The sequence below is a fragment of the Lithohypha guttulata genome (genome assembly GCF_036872675.1).
Source record: "Lithohypha guttulata strain CCFEE 5908 chromosome Unknown scaffold_4, whole genome shotgun sequence".
Classification (NCBI taxonomy): domain Eukaryota; kingdom Fungi; phylum Ascomycota; class Eurotiomycetes; order Chaetothyriales; family Trichomeriaceae; genus Lithohypha; species Lithohypha guttulata.
In genome coordinates, this window is record NW_027042753.1 from 1,112,477 (window position 1) to 1,132,532 (window position 20,056).

General features: G+C 49.7%; 8 protein-coding genes across 8 annotated transcripts; 2 read left to right on the forward strand and 6 right to left on the reverse strand.

Moving 5' to 3' along the window:
* Positions 1 to 77: 77 nt before the first annotated feature.
* LTR64_005550 (uncharacterized protein) lies at positions 78 to 3,068 on the reverse strand (the record flags this gene model as incomplete). The annotated part of the gene is made up of 1 exon (XM_064899888.1): positions 78 to 3,068. One exon carries the CDS (start codon positions 3,066 to 3,068, stop codon positions 78 to 80), a length of 2,991 nt encoding a protein of 996 aa, XP_064753200.1.
* A 2,766-nt stretch (positions 3,069 to 5,834) lies between these two features.
* Positions 5,835 to 6,656, reverse strand: LTR64_005551 (uncharacterized protein; the record flags this gene model as incomplete). Its single annotated transcript, XM_064899889.1, has 2 exons — positions 5,835 to 6,485; positions 6,582 to 6,656. 2 exons carry the CDS (start codon positions 6,654 to 6,656, stop codon positions 5,835 to 5,837), a joined length of 726 nt encoding a protein of 241 aa, XP_064753201.1.
* Positions 6,657 to 6,967: 311 nt separating this feature from the next.
* On the reverse strand, positions 6,968 to 8,022 carry FAP1 (FKBP12-associated protein; the record flags this gene model as incomplete). The annotated part of the gene is given in 2 exon segments (XM_064899890.1): positions 6,968 to 8,004; positions 8,019 to 8,022. 2 exon segments carry the CDS (start codon positions 8,020 to 8,022, stop codon positions 6,968 to 6,970), a joined length of 1,041 nt encoding a protein of 346 aa, XP_064753202.1.
* A 2,896-nt stretch (positions 8,023 to 10,918) lies between these two features.
* Positions 10,919 to 11,755, reverse strand: PRE4 (Proteasome subunit beta type-7; the record flags this gene model as incomplete). Its single annotated transcript, XM_064899891.1, has 2 exons — positions 10,919 to 11,677; positions 11,726 to 11,755. The coding sequence occupies 2 exons, from the start codon at positions 11,753 to 11,755 to the stop codon at positions 10,919 to 10,921; spliced, it is 789 nt and encodes a 262-aa protein (XP_064753203.1).
* Positions 11,756 to 12,958: 1,203 nt separating this feature from the next.
* Positions 12,959 to 13,567, reverse strand: LTR64_005554 (uncharacterized protein; the record flags this gene model as incomplete). The annotated part of the gene is made up of 1 exon (XM_064899892.1): positions 12,959 to 13,567. One exon carries the CDS (start codon positions 13,565 to 13,567, stop codon positions 12,959 to 12,961), a length of 609 nt encoding a protein of 202 aa, XP_064753204.1.
* A 398-nt stretch (positions 13,568 to 13,965) lies between these two features.
* Positions 13,966 to 15,111, forward strand: arc1 (ARP2/3 actin-organizing complex subunit Sop2; the record flags this gene model as incomplete). The annotated part of the gene is made up of 2 exons (XM_064899893.1): positions 13,966 to 14,188; positions 14,240 to 15,111. 2 exons carry the CDS (start codon positions 13,966 to 13,968, stop codon positions 15,109 to 15,111), a joined length of 1,095 nt encoding a protein of 364 aa, XP_064753205.1.
* Positions 15,112 to 15,317: 206 nt separating this feature from the next.
* Positions 15,318 to 16,868, reverse strand: LTR64_005556 (uncharacterized protein; the record flags this gene model as incomplete). Its single annotated transcript, XM_064899894.1, has 1 exon — positions 15,318 to 16,868. The coding sequence occupies one exon, from the start codon at positions 16,866 to 16,868 to the stop codon at positions 15,318 to 15,320; it is 1,551 nt and encodes a 516-aa protein (XP_064753206.1).
* Positions 16,869 to 18,544: 1,676 nt separating this feature from the next.
* LTR64_005557 (uncharacterized protein) lies at positions 18,545 to 19,556 on the forward strand (the record flags this gene model as incomplete). The annotated part of the gene is made up of 2 exons (XM_064899895.1): positions 18,545 to 19,314; positions 19,367 to 19,556. 2 exons carry the CDS (start codon positions 18,545 to 18,547, stop codon positions 19,554 to 19,556), a joined length of 960 nt encoding a protein of 319 aa, XP_064753207.1.
* Between the last annotated feature and the right edge of the window lie 500 nt (positions 19,557 to 20,056).

The following is a 20,056-nucleotide window of genomic DNA, read 5'->3' on the forward strand; positions in this document are numbered from 1 at the left end:
AATCTTAATCGACAATACGACAGCCACCTTCAACAGCACCTTCTCGCACCCATATCCTTTTCTTTCACAAACCAGTCCTACTGCAACGCACTCAGAATACCATCAACCCTCTTCCTCTCACTCGACCACCGTCCCTTCTGCGACTCCTTCGATTTCGTAGTCTTATTCGAATCCCGTCTCTGCGGCTTATTACCCAGGACGACATTATCCACCTGATTCTGCAACGACGACGAGCTCGAGTTCGCCGACTGTGACTGATTGTATTGCTGTTGAACTTGTTGGACAGGCTGAGCTTGGTACGAGTGCTGGTATTGTGGCTCAGGCTGAGGTTGTGGAGGTGGCATGTTGTGAGGTGGGAATTGTTGTGGTTGCGACTGTGGTTGGGACGACATGGTACGTTGGTAGTAACTCTGCTGTGATACAGGTTGAGGATATAGCTGAGGTTGCGATTGAGGTGTTTGGTGGTTCTGTTGATATACAGCCTGGTTCTGATTCTGCGAATGCTGACTCTGTCGCATGTGTTCCGCTTGTACCATTGAATTCTGCATAGCTTGCTCTCGTGGACCATATCCTTTCTGACTCGTCCTTCGATCTAAGGTCACACTACCTGGCCTCGAGCTAGGCGCAGCCATAGCACTACCTGGATTCTCACTTCCTCGTCGTGATGTATATTGACCATTGCTTTCCCTCCAACTGCCTCTCCCCACTGTACTTCCCGGACGACTAGGCACCCAACTAAAATGATCACTTCGTCTGGTCCAGCTATCGTGTCGCTGCATAGTACGAAACTCATCAGGCGTCAGGTCCGGCGGCAGTGCTTGCAGTTCTCCATCGTCCATTACTGTCTCAAGTTCCGGAAGTCCAGTGACATAGCTGAATCGATTCATGCTATTCCTAGAAGAAAGCGAAGAATAGGATGACATGCTGTTAAGGTAGTCTGCACTAGTGCGAAATTTGAGCTTCTTTCTGATGCGGATCATACTGCGCTCTGATGCGTTAGACGAGGACTTGGTAAGTGCTGAGGCATTCGATCTCGTGCGCTTGGCTGTGATCTTGTTTGCTAGCTCGTCGTTGGCTTCTCCGTAGGTGAAGACTGGCATCTTTCCACTAGCAGGATCTTCGAGGGTGCTGTTTCTGGCAGGATGGGTCTTGTTGAGCTCTTCGGTGATCAGCGTTGTCATCATGTCCTCGACTTTTTGTTCCGAAGCATCAAATCGGGCATTCTTCAGAGGTAGATCGTGAGTTTCGAAGCAAGACCAGAGGCAAGAAAGAAAGTCATCGTAGAGATCAGAAGTGTGTATTGTAGTCTGAGAGCGAATGTCGGCTGCGACTTGGTCGAGTAGCAACTCAACTGTGGGCAAAAGCTGTTGGTGAAGGATCATTTTCGGTGTGAGCTCCTGATGGCGCCCGCCGGGATGACAAGACGTCCAATCTAGCCGACATCGATCGACGGTCAGCAGTGCGATTGCTGTAAACGTTTCGATGGGACATATTGCGAATGTCGTCTCGAGATCTCCGCACATCACACAAGCACATGGCGTCTGCTTCAGAGCTGGAACCTTGATCAATTGTGATATCTCAAAACCTGTAGCTGCTTCCAATGTGACTGTCGTGACCATACGGACAAAGTCAAAATACACGCCGTCCTTGCACAAACAGGCCGTCGATGGAACTGCAGCATCTGGAAATTTAAGCACGGCCATTGCTGCCCATGCCCATGACAGCAGCTCCGACATGAGCCGAAGCAAGCGTGGACAGCCTGAATGAAAGGGCGAGTGCTTTAGCAATCTTAGCCTCCAATAAAGTCGTTTGGTTCCTGGATATTCAGAGCTAGTGCCCTTGACCATCAAGTGGCTCAGATTGCGTGTGATCGAAGACGTCGACACCAACGATCCTTGGGCCAGGTTGAACCCTTCGCTGATCTGTATCTCGACACTTGATAGCATCTGAGCTGCGAATGCACCAAGCGAAGCATCGTCGAAGTGCCATGTAAGCACTTGATGTAATTCTCTTTGCATAAAATCCAGATCTTGTGGTTCAACAGCAGACTGGTAGCATTTCATCAGCACGCCCAGTTTCGAGATGTCATCACATCCCATATCTTGCGACATAATATCATAGATTTTATGATATATCCGAAAAGCCGAGGAGTAAGATCGAGTGGCAAATGGGTATGCAGCGAGACTGACCATCTCGATGAGATCCTCATGGTTCTGGTTCTGGCCAATTGATTTCAGGTACAAATGTACAGCGTCCAGCGCCTCATCTGCTTTGCGAGTCCGAGCTGCGATGGTAGGAGGGTCGTCCGGCTCGACGTTGTTGAGTTCAGAAGTGGTGTGATACAACGAGGTCCTGCTCGAGTGTGTATCAGAAATAGATGATCGGTTTCCATGCAATGTAGAAGCGGACGTGCTAGGTAATGAAGTCGACCATGGTTGGGTTGGCTGTGTGTTCTGATTGGTGTCATAGACTAGATCGTCGTAAGCGTAAGTGGGATCTGGCTCATAGATTGTGCCTAATGGGGTTGAATCTTGGTCGCTCAAGTGTCGCGCGTGATGTGCTCGAGGTGTTGAGTCGGAGAAGTTTGGTGATGGCTCTAGGTATTGACTTCTGGGTGTTCCCTGAATATCGGCTATGGTTCTGGGAGTAGCTTTGTCACTCAGGTCGAGAGCATTGAAATCTGGCACAACTGTGCTGCCATCGCTGGTGCTTTCAGGTGAGAGTGCTTGCTGGATATTGTGGTCGGCATGATCCACGACTGAGGTCGGCACAGGATCTTTCTTGACGTTTTTTCTTTGAGCTTTCTTTCCAGTGGTCGCGGTTTCCTTTCTTTCATTCTGGCGATAGACATGAAATCCCCACTTGTCGAATTTTGTGCATAACTGGCCATAAGTCGGCTTGGTATCACCAAAATCCTTCGAAATGATATCTAGGATCTGCTGCCTAGTAAGTTTGGCCTCGTGCAATTCGCGGAGTTTTGGTTTGTGTTTGTTCCATTCCTCCTCAGATATCCGACCGTTGTAACGGGAAGCGTTTGGTCTGTATTCCTGAAACCCGCGAAACTCCATGTTGATCAATGCTTATTCATATACACGAACCATCACAGTTCTTGCCCATCGATGTAACGTCTCACATGCATCTTCCAGTATACCTGCTGGAATGAATTTCTGCCTATCACGTCAAGGAAGGCGAGACGATGTACGTGAAACGTTTTGTTGTCGTGGACAAGAAGAGCGAGCCACTCCCAGACAGGGGTTGGCGTCTAGGCCATTGGAGGCGATCGACATAGCAGCGCGGGCAGCCACATCCGCCGCGGGTCGCCCAACTCAGGTTCGCTGCCAGCATGTACACCCATTCTCATTCGCTGAACTCAAAAGATAGGATTGTCCGAAGCTCTACAAGAGCACAAAGTTCGAGCGCGCACACGTGGTGTGTCTGAGTTATGAAGAAATTGACATTACAAATGTTCGAGGCAGTCATACATCATCATTATTATCTATTTAGTCGTCGGTATCGTCATCGTGGTTATCGTAAAATATGCAAAAATCTAAAAGTGCTCATGAAATAGACACTTCATTACCAGCTCTTGATATCAAGTTCAGGTCGTGCCATCCTGCCAGAACCACGCCTCAAGCCAACTTTGCCCTCGCCAACGAGCAGACGCCAGCGTCTGCCTATGCTATCCTTGTCCTTACCGAATCGAACAGCACAATCATTCCACTCTCGTGACGATAGATTGAGCTTCGACAGGACTGCCTCCACCAAGAGCTTGTCATCATTGTCGGTCCAGGAAGTGTAACAGCTCTGTTCTTCTGATGAAGCATCGCTTGTTTCTGGCGCTGGCATGTCTATATCCTGGTGAGGACGTCGGTAGCCTGATGAATTCAATGATGATGAAGTTGTGTCTGTCAAAGCCTCGAAGTCTGAAGCTTGAAGACCAGGAGGTAGGTCTAGTGGTACTATGCGCCGCCGCTTAGGTGTTGAGAATATATTCACATACGCTCGTGTTGCTCTGCTTTTCACGGACGCCGTTGCATCATCCTCCTCAACGTCATCCCTTCGCCGCTTGTTGATACCACGAGGTGCAGGTGGACAAATGGGTGATGATATTGGTTGACCGAATGGGCTTGCCAGAGGTCTGTCGCGTAATTTCGAGTCATGAATTGGTGGTGGTGTTGGAGCGAAACGCTCCCCTAACATGCCCTGGAGTGCTCTACAGCTTGCGATGAGTCCAAGTACTGGCGATTGCGATCTTTGTAGTGGATCATATTTGTCGAAGGATAGCAGTTTTGGGCGCGTGGATCTTTGTGGGACTGGCTGAAATAGTCCCTTGTCGCATGACAGAGCGGAAGGCAACAACATGACCCGGGACTTTCTTGGTATTGTCGGGATTCGAATCTGTTCGTTGGTGTGAGAGAGGTTTGATCGTGCGGTGCAATATATACGACGCGCTGGCTAGGCTCGGCGTATGGAGGAAGGCACGCAAATCGAAGGTCGTGAAGCAGTCGTAATTTGAGGAATAGATGTGCAATAGTAGAGTATCTGATTAAAGCCGTAGCACGTCGAAAGAGGCATGCGACAGGAATGATACAAGAAGCAGGGAAGGTTGAAGCAGATTGCGCAAGAAGGATGAAGAAGAGCTTGCAGATCAGAAGCATGGGAGCGGGTCAAGGAGGAGCCTACCATTTCTAAACGCAACCAGACAGGAACTTCGAGCTGCATGAGCTAAACTCCCTCAGGATAGGCGCCCAGAATATCCTCCGAAACGGGTCCAGTTCGATTTCGATAAGTTTCCGATGAACAGCTTGCCTTTCGATCACTTTGTCCGTGCGCAAAGCTCAGCATGAGTCGATTTGGCTTATGAGGTCACCCGTTTGTGAACATTCTGAAAGGAGAACTGTAGAGCATCGTCAATTGTCTAGCAGAGCTGTTCGTTTGGTCGTCTTGTGCTCATCAGTTTGTAACTTTTACCTCGAAGTACAGAAACATTACTGCCACCATTTTGTCGTCTGTAGACCTCAAAACTGTGGTATTACTCGTTGTCAATACAAACGGGATTGGTGCAGAGAAGGATGTAGGTTACAGCGAGTTTTTCTGAGCACGACATTCTCGACCTGGCACGGCGAAGAGCTCGAGCAAGAGCTTGACGCGTCTTCACGCGTTATGAGCGCGATCTAGTATGGAACCACTAGTGAGTATGTACCGAATCAGAAAACGTTCTCAGTCCTCTATCACGATCTATTCTCTTTTACTCTCGCGCGCCTGACCTGATGTTCGTCACGAAAACCATAAATTACTCTGAGTGATTAGACGAAAAAGTGTTGTGCAATCTACCGCCGATGACTCGCCGTTTCTGTCGCCCTTGTCTCATTAGCTTTCTGCCAATTGTGTGCTTGTCCACCATGAACCTGGAGTGAAGGTCTAGGGTGCAGTAGACATGCATGGTAGTTTTCTGGTTCAACGGTCGCATCTTGTGAGGCACAAGGCATATGCATGCGTTTAAAAAGAAGAACTACTACAGAAGCTGGGATGAGAGTTCGGATACAACGGCATGAACGGCTAGCTGTCCATGTTCCGACTTTCTTGCTCCTGCCTTGTGTCACTTCAACGCAAAATTTCCTGCTGTACCGCTAGTTTTGTTTGAAATAATCAGGGTCAGGTACCTATCTCTTCAGACTCGCGACTGACAGCACTTCAAACCACTGGCAGTTCATCTTTGGAACCACGTTGGAGCTGTATTCATGGGTATCACCCTTGCTTTCAGATTGCCTCCAATCCGATATAGAAGCAAGGGTGCAAACCACGTTTCGCGTGTAAGCAGCCTCTGGCAAAATCTACAGCATCGCCCTCATCACCTGCCCGCTCCTGCCTTTATCTCCCTCTTCCTCCAATTCCAAAAACCTGACAACATGACCTAAATGGTCAAATCCCCAGAACCCCTCCGTCTCTCCTTCCTTATTCGTACACTCAAACCACGGCAGCCCAAAAGCTCCCTTCTCAAAAGCCCCATTCGTATTCGCAACTAACAAATCCTTAACCTGCTTCTCCCCAATGCTCCCCATAACCTTCTTCGCAATCTCGCCATCCAACACAGCACTCAAGAGCGTCTCCAGCGTCTTCGGATCCTTAGTATCGAATTCACCGTGCTCGTTCCTGCCCTCCTTGATCCCCTTGAGCACCTCAGCCTGAGGACACCACATCGCAGCCCAGAAGACATCTGCGGCTTTCGCGAGCTGTTCCTGGTCGACTTCCAGGCTGAGAGATGTCAATGCGCGTCCTGATGATACTGTCGACGTAGGAAAGCCAGGCGGTGTCCCCTGTCGGATGGGGATACTGTAAAGCTGAGCCCAGCGGTCACGTTCTTTATTAATCCACTTGTCTTTGTTCTTGATTAGGATGGGGGCGACGTTGCCGCATTGTTTGTGTAGACCTCCCAGGAGGACTGGGATGTATGTCTTTTCGACGTTGGCGAAGACTGGTGAGTTCTAATTAGGTGTCATTAATTAGCATAAAGGTAAGCACCTAAAAATCTAGTGTGCATTATAGCGAGAGTGAAGAACAGGCGTCGAGTTGCGACTCACTCGAAGCATCCAATAAGCTATGTATCCAAATGGACTGATGATATCGACATAAAAGGTGATTTTTGGTGGAGCCATCTTGGGATTTGGTAAGCCCACTGCTAGGAGCTATCTCCAAGCAATGGTAGTGTTCAAACGAAGAGGAGAGTAGCTGGCCTTGCAGTACAGATAGCAAGTTCGGATAATCTTATGTTATTACAGTCCTGCAGCTTGCTGGCGAGAGCTTCGTACTCGTAGAAGCACGGTCAGGGTTGAACCGAGGTAAGCAACTACTGCGGAGAGACGTAATGACATGACATGTATGAAAAGGCAGAAACAAGGTTTTGAGTCGAAGGCACAGATATTCGTTAGCTATAGTATGCTCTGTTCTCAGAAGCATCTTCAGTACCCTATGTCAAGACGGTACTGTTGGCACCTTCTTCGTGGTCACTCTGATTGCGACTTCGTATCTCTTCTTCGCGCTCGACTTCAGCACTCCAGTCATCGACAACCGGCTCACTCTGCAGTTCTTTTCTCCGCTTTTCCAGTAATTGATCTTCCTTCCTCTTCTTCTTCGCTTCCGCCAACTTGCTGCCTAGTACTGTGAAGGAAGATCGCTGGCCGACCGGTGCCACTGTAGGCACGGCCATGGGTACAGAACGCTTTGCCGCCACTTGTGACCAACCGCCCGCTGTGGTTCGACCTGCACTAGCACCTTGTCCTGCCTCGTGAACGATCTGAGGCTCGGTATTGCTCACACTCAAGTCAAACTCGCACAAAACAGCTGATGATGAAAATCCTTCTCGAGCAACTGCAGCCGAGACTATCGGTTGCAGAGTCTCGAGTAGAGTTTGAACCTGCTCTTGACCTTCCCACTCATTCCTTAGTATCAATGCAATGCCATCTATGGCCGACAAAAATAGTACCTCAAAGTCGTTCATAGGTGCAGCGGATCGGATGCAGGGTCGCAGCTCATCTTCAGTAAGCCCAAAGCGTGGCTGCTTCAGAAGTAACCCATTGTACTCTGGAGGCTTGACCTCGTCAGCTCTCCTTTCTGGTGTAGATGCACCGTCGACAGGCGTTTGGACATTCAGTTGTGCACGGCGGATCCTAGCTGCCTGCGCAAGAGTCTTCATGGGCGCAGCCACGAACTTCGGTGTTTTGAATAGGTGTATGTGGCGATGTGGTTCCGGATCTACACTTTCTCCATCAAATCCGAAATCTTCAGCCAGGCTATGGATGAACTGTCTTTGTCGTGCTCTCATAGGCTTGAACCGATAACGCTTCTCGTTAGGGTCAGCAGCGAATAGCCTCAGAATTTCCTCGTACTCGTGACACCATGTAGGGTTCTCGAGGTATAACTTCAGGGTTGTTGTTGAGTATGGAACGTGATCGTTTTCGTGATCATCAGGTATGCTAAGCGCGGCTGCAAGCTTGCGATTGCGCTCTAGTCTAGCACACTCATCGTCACATTTCAAAGAGTTCTGTCTGCTGGCCGAATCAGACACGCCAGCCCGAGCATTGCACCGAACTTCTTCCTTCCTTCGCTGGCAGTCACAGGTAATGATCACCTTGAAAGGGCAGGGTCTGTCTTCCTTGCAGGATGATGGTGCGTGGCAGGGTTGTTCACAAGGGTGACCACAGTTCTTCTTCGGCTTGCCGCAGTCCTGCTGACAATGCTGATTAGCATCCTCGCACTCGCCAGGTCTGTGGCAAGTCTTTCTACATGTGTGACTACCACATTTGAGAGTCTCACCACAAACCAAGCCACAGAGGACGTCGGCACGCCAACACGGCTGGTTCTTAAGAGTCTTCTTGCCACACAGACATGGTTTGACTGTCAAAAATGGACATTTGGGACAATCCTCTTCGTCCGTGTGACAATTGTGAGCAACCTGAGGATGACCGCACGTCTTCTGTCGTCGACAAGGCAGATTGCAAGTAGGTGGACGTGTACCACAAGGCAGAGGTGCTTGCAACACGGTTCCACCACAATCGCAAGCGATGTCCTCGAAAATGGCTTCTTTGCATGACTTACACGGTCCCTTGTGGCACAAGTCTGGGCAGGTGTGGTTGCCGCACTTGAGCGGCCTTCCACAGGTACGAGTGCAAATATGTTCAGCTTCGAACTCTTCCCGGGGCAAGACCACGTTCGTGTTGACAAAGGCTGTCAGAACATGCTTTTTGGCAGTCCTTGCAGCTAGACGTTGATGACCGAGGCGTTCCCCTGGACAACATCGCTCCTCGCATTGGTGCCGACCACAACTGAGTCGGATATTGCATGCTTTCCTGCACCAAGGTGCCTCGACTGCTCCACTGTAGCAAGGTTTTTCGAATGTCTCGCGACCACATCTACATTTGATAGGTACTTTGCGGAAACACGGATCGCATTGACCAGCGTGGCATGTCATTGAGCAGGCATGACCACATGGCAGTTTCTTACCGCAAGGTTTGTCACAGCTTGGTATTGGGTCTGAACATTTTGTGCGAGTTGAGTTCGATAGTGCAGATAATGGTGTCTTTCCACACGGGCATTCTGACACAACATCTGTTGACCTGGGGCAATGTGGCCTATCTGTCTCTTGAGGATGACAAGGTTGCTCACAAGTGTGTACTCCGCAGTCGAACTCCCGTTGGCAAGTCTGGCCGCAGTCGAAAACTCCAATCCAGCTGAAGCTTTCCTTCTCCTCAGACTTCTGGTTACAAGGCATAACTTTCTCAACCTTACCACAGTAACATCTAGCAGGTATATCTACCGTGCAAGCACCGCATACTCCCTCGTGACATGGCTGCTGACAGGTATGCTCCCCACAGGGCATGATATCGCCACAGATTTCTCCACAGCTCCATCCAGCCTCATAGTCAGTCTCTAAGCAACGTCGTGTTGAGGATTGCTTGCCGCAGAAACAGCTTTGTACAGATCCAATGGCAGTACATGGTGGACAAGGACCAGCGTGGCAGAGCTGATCACAGGGATGAGGACATGCTTTTGGGAAGTTTCTGTTTCTTCCACAAGTCTGACCACACGAGTGTGGAGGTAGACCTGATATGACCTTTGGATCTAGCTCTTTCTCACACCAGCATGTATAGGAGGAAGGTAAGACGTCCTTAGGCAGATTGCATCCAGGGCACCTCCACTGCTTGCCAATATTCTCTTCTGTATCTTGTGTATTCGGCCTATGCACCGCAGAACCTTCATTTTTCGACCATTTTTTAATACAACCGATATGGAAGACAGTCCAGCACGTATTACAGGACCACACTTTTGACTTCCTACCAACTTCGTTGGAGCAGATGGCACATTCGTAAATATTGTGAGCTATGTCTTCCTGAATCCGGGTGGCCAAGTCTGGTGCTGTTGATCGAGAGGCTCGTCGTGTAAGAGAAGCGGTGAACTTGGCATCGTTCTGTTGACTTGGAGGCGGGGGTTTCTGAGAGGCCTTTGACGTGGGTTTTGCATTCTTGCTCGGTGGTACTATCGAGGCAGGTATGAAGTCTGTTGCTTGTGGTCTAAGTGACCCCGAGTCGTTATTAGTCAGTTGACCACGGAATCTCCTTCCAGTGCCGCGATGTGGTATGTGTGGTAGTTGTGAAGGTTCATCTGTCTGCGGTGGTTGTGGCGTCGTTGTATCCGCATGCGAAGCCGTTGTTGCTGCTCTGCCACCCCGACCTCGACCTCGTCCGCCTCTTCGAGTTGAGTTGGTACCTCGTTGGGCTTGTGCGTCTTGTGGTTGCGTAACAGGAGTTGTTGCGACATCTGCCATGGTTGAATCGCTGTACACTGTGGAAATTGTTCGTGTCAGTGGTTGTCGGAGACAATGTTAAAGTAATGAAATGGGAGCTTCAAAAAAATATCTCCCTTGAACAAAGTGAAAAGTGAAAGACAATGGAAAAGTAGGTGGGTGCGGCAGAGGTATTGCCTTGAGACTATGATTCTAAGGATTGAATGGCAACTTGAAGGAACGAGCATAAACGCGATTTATTTTATGGAAAGCTGCCTTTGCCCGCGTCACTGAGCATTTTCCATGTTCCACCTACCAAATCCGGTTGGTCTTCTCTCGTGCCTTCCATTTCAGAGTTTGCCACCTAGAGCGTGCCTGATGTTCAGCACTCGTCTTAATGACTGCATTGAGGTTCAGTCGAGACCTCTCGAAATAATCACGTCAGATACTAGATGAGGACCGACCTGCAAATCAGGCGTTAAGCATCGCGGCTTGCAAGTAACCACAAAATGACCTGAGAGTCAACCGATAACCCATGATTGTGCTTTGGTTAATGCTCTGAGTATGCCAAAACAGTTTACACTATATCGAGTCGTGCCTTCTGAAGCATCTTCTGAACCATGACATTCATAACCACACTCAATTTACTTGTGTGCCATAGCCTCGAATCTGGTCAGCAAAGGCCCAACTTTGGTTCTCCAGCTTCTCATCCTCTTTGAGGTCAACACCGTCCTTGGTAATGACAGCTATACTGTATTTGTCCATACTCCTTGCGTCTCTGTAGAACAAAACCTTCATGCATGCTCTGACGGCATCGACGGCCTGCTCTTTGGTCACATCCTTTACACTTTCCTCGTCATGTGGCATGAGTCTCCTCAACAGCGGCTGCGCAAGATGAGCACCGAACCCAGTGGCTAGTGTGGGACTTGAGAAGGTAGTGCCTAGCAGGTCGGCGCTGGCTAGGAAAGGCTTCTCATCCTCATCAAAACCAGCTATCAGCATCATGTTCCACAAAGGGTTGAAGTCGCTCCGTCTCTTGTACATGACCTTTGACAAATATGTGTGTAGATTTCTTGCGTTCAGAGAGTGCTCGGATGAGGAGAGGTAGTTCTCGTTGATCTCAAGCGTCTGTAATAATCTGTCGAGGTATTGCATATCTGAAACATCACCACCAAAGCCTATTACTGTATTGGGTGCGAACGTGCGGATTCTCTTGACATCTGTGAAGCGAGCAAGAGATCCGTAGGAAGCCAGGTTGTCTGCTGCTATAACGACTCCATCCTTGAACTTTACACCCAACACCGATGTTCCTGTCACCGCTGGAGATTGTGTATGCGTTTTCGGCATCGCAGAATGTGTGTAGGAGTGATCGTATGGACCGTAAACATCATTTCGAGGCTACATATCTCATCAGCTTTTGATCGGGCTTAGAGAGAAATAACCTACTCTGCCCCAAGCTTGCGGATAATGGTTCATGGTGAGATTGTACTTCTTCTTCTATTCTCTAGAGTTCGGGAACAACAACGGATGGTCTGTTATGATAGAACAAACAGGCAGTGTCGTAGTGTCGGGTTGTATGGGATGCTCTATCTTAATGCTGAAGAATCATCGAGCAGTACTGAAGCAGTCGCAACTCGCTGCTTGCCTGCCGCGACTGCCTTTGCCAGCGCGTCAGAGCAGGCTCCGCCCTAGTCTTGGCACGTATCTGGCCTGCCAGGCCATCAATCTATTCTCTATATACAGTACCAGCCTCACGAATTATGCAACAAGTATTCAAATTGCAATGCGCTTGTGCACAATGCGACAATCATGGTTCTACACTACCCAGCCATCAGTCACAACGAGTTTGCAGAAGCTTGCCAACAACTGGACGTGCTCTGCACGTCTAGGCTAGAGAACAGTAATTGGTTGGATGCCAAGTGGACAGGCGTTGAGCTACAGATCCGGCAGAAACGAGGCTCAATGCTGCCGAGTACACCTTGCGCAGACAAGGAGTCCGAGAGTTGCGATCTTACTGAGGAAGACGATATGGTACGACTATAGGTAGAGGTGTGAATTCAATGGCTGACAACCTATTTGATAGGAGTCACTTCTTCGACAGCCATCCACATCTGCAGCTCCTTTTGAGCTTCAATTTTCCATCGTACTCTCCCCATCATACCAGGTTCCTGTCTTGTGGTTCAGTCCGTCTGCTCCGATCCTTTCATCAGGTCTTTCAGGTTGGGCGTACGACAGTATAGTGCTACCTGAAAGTCGTGACGGGCTTCGAAGTATTGGCGTTCTTGGTGGTATCAGTGTTGCCGTAAGTTTGTCGCAGACCTAGCGCAAAAGTGAGCTCACGAGTACAGCATCACCCGGTGAGCGATCTGCCTGCCTTATTCATTCATCCATGCAGAACTCAAGAAGCTCTACAGGCTGTTTGTTCAGAGCGTGACGTGACACCGCTCGAGTATTTGATGCTATGGTTCGGCGTCATCTGTTCAGTTGTAGGACTTGCTGCACCAATTGATGTGATGAGCGCTGCACACACGACATGTGGATGTGGCCCTCAGGATGTCGTCTAAGTGCATGCACATGTCAATTTGTGGGTTGCGCTTCGACAAGGCCACAACCCTCGAAGTAAGTATTGGTGGTTTTGGGCATGGCATCCCTGATAAAAACAACTCGCTTTCGGGTCTCTCAATCGTCGTCGTCCTCCTCCATAGGAGCATCATCATCGTCATCTTCTTCCATTGCCACGTCGTCCTGATCCTCTTCTTCTTCAACGTCCTCGTGCGGTCTTTTCGTACCTTGCGGGCCACTTCCAGCAGTGGACAAGACACCATTCGTCGTAGGCTTTGCGGGGATACTGGAAGGTGGTGCGTTGAAGATGGACTTCTGCACTTCTGTGGCTTCCGTGGCAGGCGCAGGAGCGGTAGGTGGTTCGAAAGTGCCTCTCAATTTTGGTATGATATCGGATGTACCTCTGGCATACTGAATGTTCATCTCTTTTCCAAAAATCTCGAACCCTTGCAGCGAGCGCATTGCCTGAGTACTTGTCTGAATATCGCGAAAGCAAACGTGTGCCTGGCCTCTCATCTGCTGGCCCTTTGCGCTTACGCGACAGCTGACGATATCGAGGACAGGTCCGTATGTCGAGAAGAGCATGTAGAGAGCTCGCTTTAGGTCATCTCGGTTGATCTTCTGATTGAGATTTCTGATGTATAGAGTCTGGTTAGGTGCTCCAGTGTTGGTTGTTGGTGCACCAGAGCCAGGCTTTTGCGGTAACGTACTTGATCGAGCTGCCATGGCTTTTGGTGTTGCGCTCCAACAACTCGAGTTCTTCTTCGAGCCAAAAATGCTCACTATGGGTATTTCTTCCTCCCGCGATTACTCATCCGTTGTGTATTGCTGCTTCTCCCTTCTGAATGCTGCTAATAAAATCGACTTCGTGTAACTGGTAGACTTGTATCTGAAAAAAGTTACGATCCTCAACTTGACTCGCAGTCGATCGTCATCGGGCCGCCAGTATTTGAGCTTTGGCTGTGGCGGTAGCATGGGGTCAGGCTTTCTAGCGGCCAGTTTCCAGCCTGTACATCTCCATCTTACAGAATATCCCACTTGCGTACTGACAATTCATACAACTTCGTATTCAGTAGTACCTCCCACAGCAATAGTAGAGAGTCTCCTATTGCGATTTTTTCACCATGGCAGCTCCAGAAGTCCACCACTTGTTCCACCACCCGATTGCGGATCACTCCTTCTCCGCCGATAGGCAGACATTGGCAGTAGCCAAAGACAACACAATTGAACTGTACGGCAAGTCCGGCAACAGGTTCGTTCTGAAAGATGAGCTCAAAGGTCACGACAAGACAGTCACTGGTGTCGATATTGCGCCAAATAGTGGCATGATCGTGACCTGCTCCCAAGGTCTGTGACGCCATGCTTCTTCTTGCTCATATCACTGACGGACTCTGGCAGATCGCAATGCCTACGTTTGGGAGCCTTCATCTACAGATGGTGGCTGGAAACCTACCCTCGTCCTCCTCCGTATCAACCGAGCTGCTACCTTTGTCCGATGGTCGCCATCCGAGCGAAAGTTCGCAGTTGGTTCTGGCGCGCGTGTTATTGCAGTCTGTTACTTTGAGGAAGAGAATGATTGGTGGGTGTCTAAGCATCTCAAGAAGCCGATCAGAAGCACTATCACGACTCTCGCATGGCACCCGAACTCTGTGTTGCTAGCTGCTGGGTCTACGGACAGCCATGCCCGTGTCTTCTCGGGATTTATCAAAGGTATAGATGAGCGACCTGAGGCCAGCGTCTGGGGTGAGAGATTACCCTTCAACACAGTTTGTGGAGAATACTTGAACGACAGCGCTGGGTGGATCCACGCAGTATCCTTTGCGCCATCTGGTGATGCGCTTGCTTTTGCAGGTCACGACAGCAGCATCACGGTCGTCTACCCTAGTGGTCCGGAACAGCCACCAAGAGCTATGATCAGCATCAGTACCCAGACACTGCCATTCACCAGTCTCATCTGGAACGGCGACGCAGAGATAATTGCAGCTGGTTACGATTGCGAACCCTTCCGTTTCCGAGGCAGTGAGCAAGGTTGGGAGCTCGTCGGCAGTGTGGAGAGCAAGAGGACTGGTCAAGGCGCTGCTACGGAGGAAAGTGCGAGGAACATGTTCAGGCAGATGGATCTCAGAGGAAAGGCTAAAGACGATACTCAGTTGAGTACTACTCATCAGAACACGATCAACACTATCAGAGTCTTCTCTGGCAGTCAAGCTGGAGTGCAGCAGTTTAGCACTAGTGGAGTGGACGGACGTGTGGTCATCTGGCATGCTTAAGAACCGCGATGTCGATTACAGTACATCAACGGCACAAGTCGCAGCACGTGATCAAGAACATAAATCGACTGATGACAACAATAACTTTTCTCGCCTGCTCCTACAGGCTGCCTATCTCTATCCACAGTGGCCTCTACTCGTATCCTATCCACGTCTATGTCCCTTGGCCCAACAATCTTCTTGCGACAAACAATGTCATTATTTCATCACAGACCTCTATAAGGCACAAATCGGCCCTCCAAGTTTCTCGTCCAGCTTCTCCCAAACCTATCGATCCAAACGTTGTCACGTACAATGCTTAATGGCGGCACCGGGAGCTGTCCTCTGGGAGTCAGAACAGGTCCATGTTGCTGCATATTGTTCATGTTATTTGGGAGAACGCCAGTCGTAGTGCCATTCGTGAATCGTCGAGGAGATGGGGTAGCGGGGGAGTGTCCTGTCATGCCGCTGGATGTACTCATGGGCGAGGTTGATGTCCCGCGTGGTTGAGCCTGCCATTGTGCTGGATGGCTGGTTGGTGAGGGACGGCTCGACATTGAAGATGGGGTGCCTCCGTTGTTAGCGATTTGCCTGAGCTGTTGCGCGAAGGTCTGTGGGGAGACTCTTTGCACAGGTTGTGCTGTGGCTCGTGGCGGAGTTGGAGGGTATGCGAAGCCATTGTGTCGTGGGGGCGATTGGTTGAGATTAGGCAGTGTTAGCGTTTGTGTACGCCCCAGATTGTTCAGGATAGCCTGCACTTGCGAGGGAGAGTACAAGTTCTGCGGTGAATTAGGTGGGATGAGGTGTCCTATTCCATTCTGTCTTGGAGGCGAATGGAATGTGTATTGTGAGACGGGCTGTCGCGGTGGAGTTGTCGGCGCGGATGGGATGGTGTAGGATGACTGACGTGGAAAAGTTGATGGCTGTCTGTTGATAGCAGGGACAGCGTTTGGCCTGTGAATAGCAACGTTATTGACAATGGGTCCGTTACAATCGTACCTCGGTGGAGGATCCGATGGTGTGTCAGTGCCGCTGGTGAACGATGGAGGGTTAAGTCTTTCTATCTGCCCACGAATGTCGTTGTTGCAATATCTCTTTGAGTCGTGATCGTCGCAAGCTTGCTCGCGCTTCAAAGCTCCAGCTAGAGTTCGACTGGCTGGTACACCAAGTTGATTCTTCTTCTTCTTGTATGGACCTCTAGAACCTTTGCCGCCTCGTCCGCTCGTTCTGCCGATCTCAAGAAGGTCCTTCTCCTCCTTAATTGTTGTAAGTCTCTTGACTTCCGCCTCTGACACAGTGACTGGCCGAGAACGGATCATACGCTCATCGGCCAGTATCGCCAATTGACCTTCAGAACTAAGATCCAGCTTCGCTCTTGGGAAATGAGAACGACTCAGAGGGTCTGGTTCCGTCATGTACTTGCGAGGTCGCTCAGGCGACGCTGCAACGGACGGTGCTTGACAGCATGGAGTGGGTGGAATATTTGCAGCAGTGTGCACTTGCACATCGGTCTTCGCCGATGGGACATTGATAGTCCCGTCAGGCTCGTGTACAACACATGATGGTATTAGCGCTCGCTTCACGAGTTGACGATATGCTTCTTCGAAGACAAGTAAAGGATTTGACGATATTCCTGTGCAGTACAGACATGAGCAGTTCTCTGATTTCACCATGCGCTGCAGCGCCAGACACATGTATTTGATCTTTCTTTCCGGATCTTTCACACCCTCGATACCATTCAAAAGCTCTATGTGAGGAATTTGAGGGACCAAATCCATTTTCGTAGGAGAACGCAAGACGAAGATGCAGCAGATCCGTTGTCTGGCACCTGGATATTGAGAAAGAATTCATTGCCATGTCCTCAGAGAAGACTGCGGTCAGGTCGAGCGTCTCGCTGTTCGCGTACGTGGAAGGTGCTGGTGACATGAAGATAGTGAGCAGGAAACTGTCACTAAGAAGATACAAACAGAAACAATAGATCATCACTCTGGAGACCATGCCAACCACGTCTGGGGTCTTCTGAGATATGTAGAGAAAGGGTTGTACTGTGCCTTGATTCATTGTTCCTGATGAGATAGCAACAGCGAGCCTTGCCTCTACCTGCATTTAATGTAATAGAGGGACTTCATGATTGTGTTGCAGTTTGAACGAGCACTACTAGTACGTTATCAACAGAGGACCGTCTTGTACTTTACCTGGTAGATTGTCACATTTTAATTGAGATCTTTTTCGGAGCCGAAGTGACTAAACGCACAACTTTTCTCCTCTCTACATTGAGTCTTTGACAACCACTCAAATTACCTGCTAACCTGTCCATATCCACTCACATACAGAAGACCACTTTAATCCCCAGCCACGAGGACGATGATAAATCGTACAGAGGTGAGTGTTCGGGTCGGTGAATAAAACAGCATCGAAACCACAAAGTATGTTTGCCGGACAAATTCAATGTTCGATTTTCGTATACTGCACTCTGTGGTTGTAATGTGAGTTTTACACACTCTTGGAGGTTGTTCAGTTAGTGGTCTGAAAGAGCCTTGTTCATTTGTCGAAACTATGGAGGACCAAGAAATCTTTTCATCCTGGGACACGAGGCAACCAGGCAATTCCTATTTTTAGCACCTGTCCCGAACTGCCGAGCTTTCAATTAGCTCCCGAGCTGGAGCTCCAGCGTCGATGTTCTGGGGCCAATCCGAAAAGACGCACAATGATTAAGACCTTTACGCACAGATGAAATGGATGGTCTTCTGCTTTGCCACACGATTCGTCCTCGAAGACAACACTCAACAAGTGATGCGTACGACCACAATGCGATGACGCTTCGCCGATTGCCCGGACAATTGCTGGCCACGATCTTGGATGAAGTGGACAAGAAGCGGCAACAGGCATGCGTTGAGCCTTTCTAAGCCACAGCCGCAAGCGCAGATGCTGCGCACAGGTTTCTCCAGTCTCAAAACCCTCGTGCTTGCATTTTCGTGCAGTTTGTATGTGGGAAGTACTCGAGTACTGCTAGGCTTTCCTGCCTTACCAGCCTGGGTTAGTATACTCGATCACATTGATCTCGAAACGGACGACAAGCATCCTCCACCTTGGCAGCTGGCCAGGGACCCTGAGAGCAGACACAGCTTTCCCCACCATTTCAATGCCCTAACCCTAAAATAGCCAGCTGCGCAACGATCTCACCTGTCAGAGTTGGCGCAGTCCAGCCTCCGCTTCGAGACCATCATATTAGTGCTGACTTGCCTTCTCTACCTCATTATTTCGTTGTGTTGTTCACTTGCCCTCAGGTCTTTCTCTTTGGGTCAGAATTGCTGTTACTCGGCTACAGGCACGGAAGTTGGTCGAGATCTTGTCATTTTCATCGTTGTTCGTACCACCAACACAACGAGATGGTCAACGCCGGACGTGTGGTGTGCATCACCACGCCTTTTCTGCTCACGATTGGCGCACTGCTATGCTTAATATTGGTCTTTCTTGCAGGCTCAATAGACAGGAGTTCGACGTTGGACAGCCTGTACTTCGCAAAAGTGGCTTCTCTTTCGGTTTACAGCTATATCAGTATGCTAATTGCCTTCAGCTTGATCTCTCCAATTTCACAACGACAGCCTCTGCAAACCTCGCAGGTGGCACGACTGGCGCAAATCTTTCCGTACTCGGCGGGGCCCTCGAAGCAGCGAAACAGCAGCTGAACATGTACGATTACTATACCTTATATTTGCGTGGATACTGCGGCTGGAACGGTGATGACCTGTACGCGAACTGCTCCTCTCCACAAACGATCTTTTGGTTCGACGCCATCTCGATATGGGGACTCGACTCAAACACTACAGGAACTGAGATTGAGGATCTCCTGCCCTCGTCCTTGAGGACCGGCTTGAACACGTATGAGAAGGTTAGCAAGGCCATGTCTATAATGTACATCGTTGCTGTGGCATCGACTGCCGCAACTGTCCTGGTGGGCATTTCTGCCATCTTCTCCAGATGGGGTAGTTTTGCTACTACTATCTTCGCGGCTGCTTCGAGTATCTTCACACTCGTGGCTTCTGTTGTCGCGACGGCTTTGTTCTTCACAATGAAAGGAGTGCTGAACGAGACACTTGAAGAGGATTACGGCATACGCGCTGATGTTGGCAACAAGGGCTATATTGTCACCTGGGTTGCGACCGCATTTGCTGTTGGTGCTGGGCTCTTCTGGCTGTTATCCGTGTGCTGTTGCTCTGGAAGGTAAGAGGTCTTCCTGCATGTTGTGCTTGCATAGTAATTAACATATGTTTAGATCGCCATACAACCCAGGATCGAAGGATGCCCGAAGAACCAGAGCTGAAAAGACACCATATACATATGAAAGGGTTGGTAGTCCATATCTCGGACCTCAAGGAGGACAGGCAGTCCCACTGACAAACATGGGGAGTGGCGCCCCGTCAGCTCAAAAACACACAGCGTATGAGCCGTTCAGATCACAATAGTATCAAGCATCTGATCGATTGACTTATTGGGATATCCTGGAAGCGGGCGTAAGGGGGATTAGCAAGCGTGTCATGGTTGAGTTGTTTTGCTGAAAATCGTCCGGGAGTACGCCAATGGACATATTACTCGTTACTTCGAGGGTGCCCATACATAGCTTTATAGCGGCCTAGCACATGCCATCGACCACATTCCAGACACCCAAGCACTCACGCTAGTCGTCCAGGCCGTTCCTCCATGTGCACGTTTTTGTCTCACGTAAAATTGGTCAGATATTCCTTCCACACCTGCACAATGTTCTGCATGCCGTTGCAACTGTATGACTCAGTGTGCTTACTCGTGAGTCAGGCGCACGCCAGAAGTGAAAGCGCCACTCGTAGTCTGTATCCGTATACGACAGCCAGCGAATAACAGAAGATCCCAGTCGGCAGTGGAGCGTCTGTAATTCTGCCGGCATCACATCGTTGATGCTGTGGAGTGTGCTGTATTCGACTTCGCGTCA